Source organism: Rhinoraja longicauda, chromosome 32 (assembly GCF_053455715.1).
Source record: "Rhinoraja longicauda isolate Sanriku21f chromosome 32, sRhiLon1.1, whole genome shotgun sequence".
NCBI lineage: Eukaryota > Metazoa > Chordata > Chondrichthyes > Rajiformes > Arhynchobatidae > Rhinoraja > Rhinoraja longicauda.
The window spans coordinates 5326366-5336638 of record NC_135984.1 but is presented as its reverse complement, the minus strand read 5'-3'; the positions used below and the strand labels follow the sequence as shown (position 1 = coordinate 5336638).

At 44.7% G+C, this 10273-nt stretch overlaps 1 protein-coding gene across 2 annotated transcripts; it reads left to right on the top strand.

Moving 5' to 3' along the window:
- The first annotated feature begins 2422 nt into the window (after nucleotides 1-2422).
- On the top strand, nucleotides 2423-7781 carry LOC144608743 (uncharacterized). Of its 2 annotated transcripts, none has more exons than XM_078426783.1 (4): nucleotides 2423-2492; nucleotides 4004-4078; nucleotides 4611-4749; nucleotides 7089-7781. In XM_078426783.1, the coding sequence occupies exons 2-4, from the start codon at nucleotides 4036-4038 to the stop codon at nucleotides 7387-7389; spliced, it is 483 nt and encodes a 160-aa protein (XP_078282909.1). In that variant the 5' UTR covers nucleotides 2423-2492; nucleotides 4004-4035; the 3' UTR covers nucleotides 7390-7781. The 2 variants fall into 2 exon arrangements, with proteins under 2 accessions (XP_078282909.1, XP_078282910.1); XM_078426784.1 differs by having other exon boundaries at nucleotides 2467-2499.
- Nucleotides 7782-10273: the final 2492 nt, after the last annotated feature.

Here is a 10273-nt window from a genome sequence, read left to right as displayed (position 1 = left end):
TGTCATTTGCTTTTGTACAGAAGCTCGTAGTGCAGTCTAAAGGAAAGATAACCTGCAAATTAATTGGGGTAAAGATAGAGGTTCTCTGCATAACTACCTCAACCAAATAAGTGACGCAGCTAGAGGTACCATTGAACAGATAAATAACTCTAAGATCTGCAAGTAGCTTAAGTAAGTACTAATTCCATCAAAACATTTGGTTACTTTGTAACAGCATTAAGGAAGATAAAAAGTAGAGGTTATTCTACTGAAGATAGACGCAAAGAGCTGTAGTAACTCAGCGGGTCAGGCAGCATCGCTGGAGAAAAAAGGAATGGGTGATGTTTCAGGTCGGGACCAGAAGAAGAGTCCCAACCCAAAATGTCACCCATCAGATGCTGCCTGACCCGCTGTGTTACTCCAGCACTTTGTGGCTATCTTCTGTATAATCCAACATCTGCAGTTCCTTTCTACACAGAGGTTATTCTACTGTTCAATGAGATCCTACCAGACTTGTGACCTAACCTACAACCTGCACGTCTTTGGAATGTGCGAGGAAACTGGAGCACCCAGAGAAAACCTGCATGGTCACAGGGACAACATACAAACTCCGCACAGACTGCACCCGTAGTCAGGATCAAACCCGGGTCTCTGGCACTGTAAGGCAGCAATCTACCGCTGTGCCGCCATTTGGTACGCTTTGTTTCTATTCATTGATTTTAAAATGTAGCTAAATGGTTTAAAAGAGGTATCTTCATAACCTTGGCTTTATTTTTACAAATGAATGTGAATTCTAAACATGGACAGAAATCTGTTTTTCTTCGTATTCCTTCTTCCTGAACACAAGGGCATGGATTTTTTTTAATCATTTGCAAAATGGTTGTCAATATTTATTTTAGTGTAATTGCATTTTATTTTGCCAATGTTGTAAGAGTTTGTATTGGATGCATTCCCTCGATCATGGGGTTTGAAGGGTTGATGATCAGGGACACGTGGCTGGAGGCATTTTGGTGAGTGTAAGGTGAAAGGTGTAAGGTGGGGACAAATCAATTGCAACGCAATTGGAGGCAGGAAAACAATGCAAAACCCAGAAACCTCAGAATCAAGGAGGTACCAGGGTTTGGCTGAAAACCCTGTCAAACCTCTTTGTCAGTCACAGGCACAGGGAAAAAGGATGTTGGTGAATGAAAGTTAGCATTTGAGCAGGAGGCAGAGAGAAAGGGGACGGGTTTATGTTATAGTCCAGTATTTAGAAACAACAAATGATTCTTGGTGGACAGGTTTCTATTGATATTTGCCTAAGCAGCAATCTGCAGCCCTCGGTGTGTTGCTTTCACTAATAATGGTGATTCTATCGAATGGGACCAACCATTGGTTTCCCACATGTTCCCTGAAGATGACTTCTGGGGTGATGTGGAAGATGGGTCTTTATGTCAGTTCAGTTCCACACAATACTGCATCTTTAATTTAGCTTATTGGTGATGATAGAGTTTAATCACTAGCCCTTCAGTGAAGCAAGATGATGTCTCCTCTGTCACGTCCAGTGAATCCAGGACCTTGGTTTGGGGCCAGACTCCATTCAATATCCAATCATCCCTGGAATTGTGTCTCTTTCATTAGTGGGCCAAACACAGCCCGAAGGCAACAGAGAGAGAGAGAGGGAGAATCCCCATCTTGGCAACTCTTGATGGCCGCCAGTAAGAGTAAGTATAGATGGGTCTAGAAAAGGCCAGTCGTGGAGGAACAATCCCTGGTTGGGTTGATTTTTGAGTCATTGGGAAGTGTTGGCTGGCAAATGAGTGTGAGATCCACAAGCACTGATGTGACCCAGTCAGATTCATTGATGGAGAAATAAAATTGGGATATCCACTGTTGTACTCTAGCACCCATCTCACTAACGCTCATTTCTCACCATGCAGGTGAGACCTTAGACTCTTTGGGGGTCTTTCAAGGGGAATGTCTCGTGAGAGAGAATAATGCCATCAGTTGTGAACTAGAGTATGGAGACTGGAGGTGTGGCAACAGTTGTACTCAAGTCTCGGAATGGATCTTGTGTGTATCTGAGTTATTGAACGTTCAAGATACAATTGCAACCAGAATGACCATCCATCTCACTGTCACAAACATGCTTTGAACTTTGACACAAAATGCTGGCGTAACTCAGCGGGACAAGGCAGCATCTCTGGAGAGAAGGAATGGGTGACGTTTCGGGTCGAGACCGTTCTTCAGATTGAAAAGGGTCTCGACCCGAAACGTCACCTATTCCTTTTTTCCAGAGACACTGCCTGAGCCGCTGTGTTACTCCATCTTTTTGTGTCTATTTGTTGCTAATATTTGCTGGGCACAAACACTGAGAGATGTTTATCCTTGACTCTAGCCTGACATACGTTAGGAAAGATGGAATTGGCACTGGTTGGCTATTTCTTATCAGATGTGGGAGATAACGTCCAGTTATTAACCAGCTGGGATCTGAGCCCCGGACACCAGACCTGCAGAGAGTCAACAGCAAGCAGGTAAGAGGTATGTTTTGTACTTCACGCTGCACCAGAAGAAAACTGGTAAAGTAGGAACTTTTTGTTCAGTGATATTTCTGATATTCTGCACCCCAAATGTCCTGATTACCAGAATATATATCAAACTGAGTGTGCTGGGTGTCACCAAGTCACATTGACTGGGACACACTGGGACCAGTCCCTGATGAGGTTGAGTCAGATAGTCCGAGTGGGTGCAATGATAAGGACTCTTCTAATATCGTCAACACCTCTGAGAAAGATAGAGAGCACACAGAGGTTTTCCATTCCTGGCTGTTGTAAAGATCCCAAGGTCTGAATGTGATAAGTATGCAGACCCTGAAGCTAATGTTGAAGATCCTGGTGAGGCACAGTGGAACAGCATTGGTGTTGCTCCCTTACAGCGCCCGTCACCCTGGTTCAGATGACAATGGGTGCTGTCTGTACGGAGTTTGTACGTTCTCCCTTTGACCATGTGGGTTTTTTCCAGGTGCTCCGGTTTCCTCCCACATTCCAAAGACGCACGAGATTGTAGGTTAATTGGCTTCGCTAAATTGTCCCTAGTGTGGAGGATAGAACTAGTGTTTGGGTGATTGTTGGTCAGCACAGACTCGGTTTTGCACAAGCCGACTAAGATGTCCCATCTACACTAGTCCCACCTACCTGCCTTTGACCCATATTCCTCTAAACCTTTCCTCTCCGTGTACATGTCTAAATGTTGTTAAAGTACCTGCCTCATCTACCTCCTCTGGCAGTTCATTCTTTTAATGTAAGAAAAGGTGCCCTTCTGCTTTCTACTAAATGCTCCCCTCTTACCACTGTGGCGCAGCGGTAGAGTTGCTGCCTTACAGGGAATGCAGCGCCGGAGACTCAGGTTTGATCCTGACTACGGAGTTTGTACGTTCTCCCAGTGATCTGCGTGGGTTTTCTCCGAGATCTTTGGTTTCCTCCCACACTCCAAAGACGTACAGGTATGTAGGTCAATTGGCTGGGCAAATGTTAAAAAAATTGTCCCTAGTGGGTGTAGGATAGTGTTAATGTGTGGGGATCGCTGGGCGGCACGGACCCGGTGGGCCGAAGGGCCTGTTTCTGCGCTGTATCTCTAAATCTAAAATCTACTTTAAACCTATATCCCCTGGTTCTTTATTCCCCAACGCTGGATTAAAGACTATGCATTTACGCTATTTATTCCCCTCATGATGAAGGACAAAGGCTGAGTTTTTAAAGACGGGCAGTAGGAAGTTTGAAGAGAAAGGTTGTCAAAGCAATGTGTTGAGAAATAAATATTGGATGAGGTAAAAGTAAATGGTAAAGAGAAGTTTAAAAATTATAATATGAGGAAATGAACCCAAGGAAAGAGGAAAAAATGGTTTATTGGTTGTCCATGTCTTAGAGCATTGCTAATTACTCGTGCTTGACTCCAGAAATGAACTTCAAGATTTAAATATCAACCTTTCTGGTGATGAATTATTGACTCAATTAATGGTGATGTTTCCATCTGTTCATTTCTGCAGCCTTTACAGAGAGTTGAGGAGCTGACACCATCATGAAGACATTCACTGTTGCTTTGGTACTCTTGCTGGTTACAGGTACAGGAGACAAACTCTTCAAACTAACCTAAACACAACCATGAAAAAGCACATGGAAAAATGTGAACGTACAAAATTACCATTACTGATTGCCCTCGTTGACTTTCAATTTGTAGCATCTGTTGATGAAGGGAGCAGTTTAGCTTAGTTTCGGGATACAACGCGGAAACAGGGCCTTCGGCCCACCGAGTCCACACTGACCAGCGATCCCCGCACATTAATACTATCCTACACACCCCAGGGACAATTTTACATTCATACCAAGCCAATTGACAATTGGTGGCACATCAAGGTGAGGGGGAGCAGGTAACGGCTCATCTGATGTTGAGAGAGAGAGAGAGAGAGCTCATGTATTGGCTGAGCAGCAGGAAGAACTGCCTTCTTCTTCTTCAGAACCTCCTTGTTCTTCTTCAGAACAGGAGCAAGTGACCTTCTGTATCCACCTGAAGACACTAGGTTTTTCTTCTCTTCCAAAAGACTAGCATCAGCCTGGATTCTCGTGCCTGTCTCGTTTTCCTACGTTTCTCCCTAGGATTGCAAGGTGCAGCCATCCCTGAAGATAACAGTCTGGAGGAAAATTCCAGGGAGTGGCGGAGACCTTTTTGGGATTTGGGCGATATCGGGATCGAAATTTACGAAATTGCCCGTGAAAAGGTGTACGAAATAGCTGTGTAAGTATTCAAAGTGATCCAGAACCTGTTGCTTTGACCGACCTTGTTGCCATCTGGTCTAATGTCACAATATGACCTGACCCAAAATGTTGTTTAATGGCATTGTTATATATTTTATTGTGATAAGCTAGTAATTTTATTAAAGGTTTTTGTGAGGTTGGATGTGGAGAATCTAAGGCCGAGGGTGGCCAGTTCAAAAATAAGGGGTTGGCCGTAGAAGCCAGAGAGAGGAATGAAATGTGAGTGTACAAAATGATGAGAGGAATAGATTGGGTAGATGCACTCAGTCTCTTGCCCAGAGTAGGGGAATCGAGGACCAGAGGACATAGGTTGAAGGTGAAGGGGAAAGATTTAATAGGAATCTGAGGGGTAACTTTCTCACACGAAGGGTGGTGGGTGTATGGAACAAGCTGCCAGAGGAGCTGGTAGAGGCTGGGACTATCCCATCGTTTAAAAGATAGTTAGACGGGTACATGGATAGGACAGGTTTGGAGGGATATGGACAAAGTGCAGGCAAGTGGAACTAGTGTAGCTGGGACATTGTTGGCCGGTGTGGGCAAGTTGGGCTGAGGGGCCTGTTTCCACACTGTGTCACTCTATGAATCCAGGAGGAGCGATATCTTCTCTGAGTGTCCTGAATCACACTTGTGCAAAGGATGATGGATATTTAGTTATTGAGTATTTTTAAGGTAACAATTCCTGCACAAAAGTTGTGAAAAGTTATCTAGGAGGCTGTGAAGGCATTGGAGAAGGTGCAGAAGAGGTTTACCAGAAGCTGTCTGGATTAGAGAGTCATCTAATGAGGAGAGCTTGGACAAACATGGATTGTTTTCTCTGGAGCTACGGAGGTTGAGGGGAGCTGATAGAATTATATAAAATTATTATGTGAGGCATGGATAAGTCAAAACGTTTCTCCCAGGGTGGAAATGTCAAAGACTAGAGGACGGACAGTAGCCTTGAGGCAAGAGGGGCAAAGATTAAAGGAGATGCACGTGGCAAGGTTTTTACATCGTGGTGGGTGTCTGGAATGCACTGACGAGGGTGATTGTGGGAGATAGTATTATTATTATTGATATGATAACGATGTTTAAGAGGCTTTTAGATGAGCACATGAACGTGCAGGAACTGCAGGGATATGGATCACATGCAGCCAGAGGAGATTAGTTGAACTTGGCATCTTGTTCAAAGCACACATTTTAGGCCGAAGGGCCTGTTCCTGCAGGGTATTGTTCTATGTTCCCCTTCAACCATTGCATATGTTACTTTAAATAAATAAATAAATTGGTCGAATGCGATGCTCATAACAAAGCCAGGTTGTTTCTCCAGGTTACCGTGGGTTCAACAAAGCATGCCGCTGGTTAGTCCTTTGATTACACCTTCTAATGTTTCCCACTGACTGGTGCTAAGATAATTAGGCTGTAGTTTCCTTCTCTCTGGCTTCCTCCCTTTGGAATAGAGGAGTAATATTTCCTATATTCCACACCACGTGAAGGCATATGAACTGAACCATTCCACCACAACAGAGAGCAGTGGTGAACTATCTACCTCTTTGGTGACCCACGGACTATCCTTGTTGGCTTTACCTTACTCTCTTATCATGTATCTATGCACTTTAAATGGCTCGATTGTAATCATGTATTGTCTTTCCGTCGACTAGATAGCACGCAACAAAAGCTCTTCACTGTACCTCAGTGCAAGTGACAATAAACTAAACTGTACTGAACTGGGGAACCGCTGGCTCTGGCACGACTATTAAGAAATGTATATCATTATCAACTTGCAAAATGTGATCGCTTTTTAAACAAAGAATGCACTTCAGAAATATTCTTTTTATTGATTTTCAAGTTCCTTGGGATATCCTACGATTGTGCAAGTTGATAATGATATACATTTCTTAATGGATAAGAAGTGAACTTTCAGGATAAAACTGTTAGAGAGGAATTCGGACTGGTTGAGAATCAAGAAGGGTTTCTCTGTCTCGAGCCTAAACACTGGTTTGAATGAGCGCAGCAGTAGAGTTGCTGCTTTGCAGCGCCAGAGACCCAGGTTCGATCCTGACTATGGATCCTGTATGTACTTTGTACGTGCTCCCCTTGACCTGCATGGGTTTTCTCTGGGTGCGCTGGCTTCATCCCACATTCCAAAAACGTACTGGTCTTTGGGCACTTGGACTTCTCCAAAGATGTACAGGATTAATTGTAAATCGGCCCCAATTCGTGTGGGATAGTGTTAGTGTACGGGGATTGCTGGTTGGCTCGGTGGGCTGTATAACTAAACTAGACTATGGCGTGCTTGTGTGTTATTTCCTAATGCTTACCTGATTGTCTTTTAACCCTCAGAACAAATATTGGCAACTATTGGACAGATGTGGCCATGATGTCGGTAGATGGTATATATATTTCGGCAGAAAATCTGATATCGCAAGAGTTCTTCTTTACTCAATACATTAGTGACAGGGTTGATACACTCGAAGTAATGTTGGATTCTGTTGGTGAAGAAGTGTATGAAGAACTTGGCAGTGAAGCCTTCACCAAAATACATGAGACGCTGGTGTCAACCCACCAATGTATTAAACAGCTCCGCCGCATCAATGAGTCCCAGCACCACAGGAGCAATGATACCCAGCACCACCTTCTTTAACCATACAAACGAGGACAACACCGAGAAAATTGAAGAATGGCCGATGGGAGATGCTCTCTACAGAGACTCCACGAGAAATACACGAGTTGCTGTCATTGAGGAACTGTTTCTCCCCAGGGTTTGCTGCTGTGTTTAAAGTAGCAAAATGAATTGCTAATTTAATTGGATTTCAATTTTTATAAAGTGTATATTTGGTATAAAGGGCATTGAAATTCTTATGTGCTGGAAGGAACTGCAGATGCTGGTTTACACTGAAGACAGACACAAAAAGCTGGAGTAACTCAGTGGGTCAGGCAACAGCTCTGGAGAGCATGGATGCGACCCTTCTTCAGACATTATGCCTTGTAGAACTTTTAAAAATTGAAAATTACTATTAAACAATCTCACTCATCCTTGCAGTCTATTCGTCTTTTTTCCTTTTTTTTGTTGTGTGTCGGTGTTGGGATGGTTTTTGTTTTTGTTTTTTGGCTGTGTATGTGTGGGGGGGTGGGGTGGGGGGTGGTGGGGGAAACCTTTCCTTTTTAGGTCTCTTCCTCACGGTGCGGCTCGGCCGCGGGACTTTACATCACTGGTGCGGCCGCGGGACGGTTCAGCGCCAGGTGCGGCTCGGCCGCAGGGCTTTACATCGCCCGGTGCGGCTGGGCCGCGGGACTTAGCAGCGCACGGTACGGCCGCAGGGCCTTCCATCGCCCGGCTCGGCCGCGGGACCTTTCAGCACCCGGTGCGGCTCGGCCGCGGGGACTGTGCGGGTCGGTCGGGGACGAGCTGTCTGTCCGTGGGCGTGGGGAAGAGAGTGGAAGTTTTGTTGCCTCCATCACAGTGAGGGGGTGTTTGGAGTCACTGTGATGGATGTTTGTGTTGGGGTCATGTGTCTTGTGTTCTTTTTTTTTTGTGTGTACCTCGGTACCGAATGACAAATAAAGCTCTGTATTCCTGTATTCTGTATTCCTCTGTATAATGCGTCTTTGATCTAAATCTGTCGGTAATGTCTTTTCCATATTTCATCAATTTAAAATTAATTTTCATAATTTTTTTAAATAATGATGGTTCAGCTTCAACTGCAATCTAGGAGCAATTCCCAATTTAGTTTGCGCCTGATAAAATGTTTTTCAAGGTGTATTTGGTTTCAGGCTTCCTAGTTGGTCAGATTTGGTTTCCAGACCTCCCTAGCTAGTTTGGGTGGCACGGTGGTGTAGCGGTAGAGTTGCAGCCTTACAGCATTGGCAGCACCGGAGACCGGGTTCCATCCCGAGCTGTCTGTACAGGGTTTGCATGTTCGCACCGTGACCGCATGGGTTTTCTCTGAGATCTTCGGTTTCCTCCCCCACTCCAAAGTACAGGTATTTGTAGGTTAATTGGCTTGGAAGAAGTGTAAATTGGCTCTAGTGTGTATAGGAAGGTGTTAATGTGCGGAGATCGCTGGTCTTAGCGGTGTGTTTCCACGCTGTATCTCTAATCTAAACTAAACGAATCTATTCAGACTGCTGCTGAGCTGTGTAATGGAGGTGATGTTGGACACTAGGCCTCCACAGAGGTACATGTATGCTGGAGCTGTGTGGCTGGGATCCTCAAGGCAGCGTGCCTAATAACAGGGAACGGCGTCAAAAGAAAATGTCGCTGGTGTTAACCCAATGACTTCAAGCTCAATAAAAACATTAAATATTTTCCCATTGATCAAGCTCGACACAAAAAGCTGGAGTAACTCATCGGGTCAGGTAGCATCTCTGGAGAAAAGGAAAAGGTGATGTCACAGTGGCACAGCATTAGAGTTGCTGACCGAGACCCGGTTCGATCCTGACTACGGGTGCTTTTGTTGTCGTTTTAGAGATATAGCTTGGAAACAGGCCCTTCGGCCCACCTGGTACGTGCTGACCACCGATCCCCGCACATGAACACTATGCTACACACACTAGGGACAATTTACCTACAAATCTACACGTCTTTGGAGTGTGGGAAGCAACCGAAGATCTCGGAGAAAACCCAGGCAGGTCACATGGAGAATGTACAAACTCTGTACAGACAGCGCCCGTAGTCAGGATCGAACCCGGGTCTCTGCCGCTGCAAGCGTTGTGAGGCAGCATCTCTGCCCCAGTACCACCGTGCGCACTGTCGGTACGGAGTTTGTACATTTTCCCTGTGACCGCGAGGGTTTTCTCCGGGTGCTCTGGTTTCATCCCACACTCCAAAAAAGTTCAGGTTTGTAGGCTGATTGGCTTTGATGAAATTGTAAATTGTCCCTTGTGTGTGTGGGATAGTGTTAGTGTGTGTGTGTGTGTGTGTGTGTGTGTGTGTGTGTGTGTGTGTGTGTGTGTGTGTGTGTGGTGGTCGCTGGTTGGTGTGGTCTCGGCTGCAGGGCCTATTTCAGCGCTGTATCTCGAAACGAAAAAACTAAAAACATTTCGGGTCGAGGCCCTTCTTCAGACTGAAAAAACCCGCCATGTTGATGAAAAATACGAAAGGCAACCTTTCCTGCTCTCAAAATTGAAATGTTATTTTAGTTTCTTATTGTCACGTGTACTAAGGTAAGGTTACAGTGAAAAGCTTTTTATGTACAAAATGTCATGTACAAGCAACTCTTTAATTCTCTTGCTATGTTGATGATAAAAATTAGGGGGTTATGAGAGGATAAGCAGAAGCAAAAGATGAAGCATACAAATTAGCAAGAAAAAGCAGCCTACCAGAGGACTGGGAGAAATTCAGAGTCCAGCAGAGGAGGACAAAGGGCTTAATTAGGAAAAGGAAAATAGATTATGAAAGAAAACTGGCAGGGAACATAAAAACTGACTGCAAAAGCTTTTATAGATATGTGAAGAGACAAAGATTAGTTAAAACAAATGTAGGTCCCTTGCAGTCAGAAACAGGTGAATTGATCATGGGGAACAAG

Excerpts from the sequence above, each read along its gene's own strand:
- LOC144608743 (XM_078426783.1), top strand. The coding sequence starts at position 4,036 with ATGAAGACATTCACTGTTGCTTTGGTACTCTTGCTGGTTACAG. Across the intron at positions 4,079-4,610 it reads GGTACTCTTGCTGGTTACAG|GATTGCAAGGTGCAGCCATC; the intron begins GTACAGGAGACA and ends GTTTCTCCCTAG. Across the intron at positions 4,750-7,088 it reads AAGGTGTACGAAATAGCTGT|AACAAATATTGGCAACTATT; the intron begins GTAAGTATTCAA and ends TTTAACCCTCAG.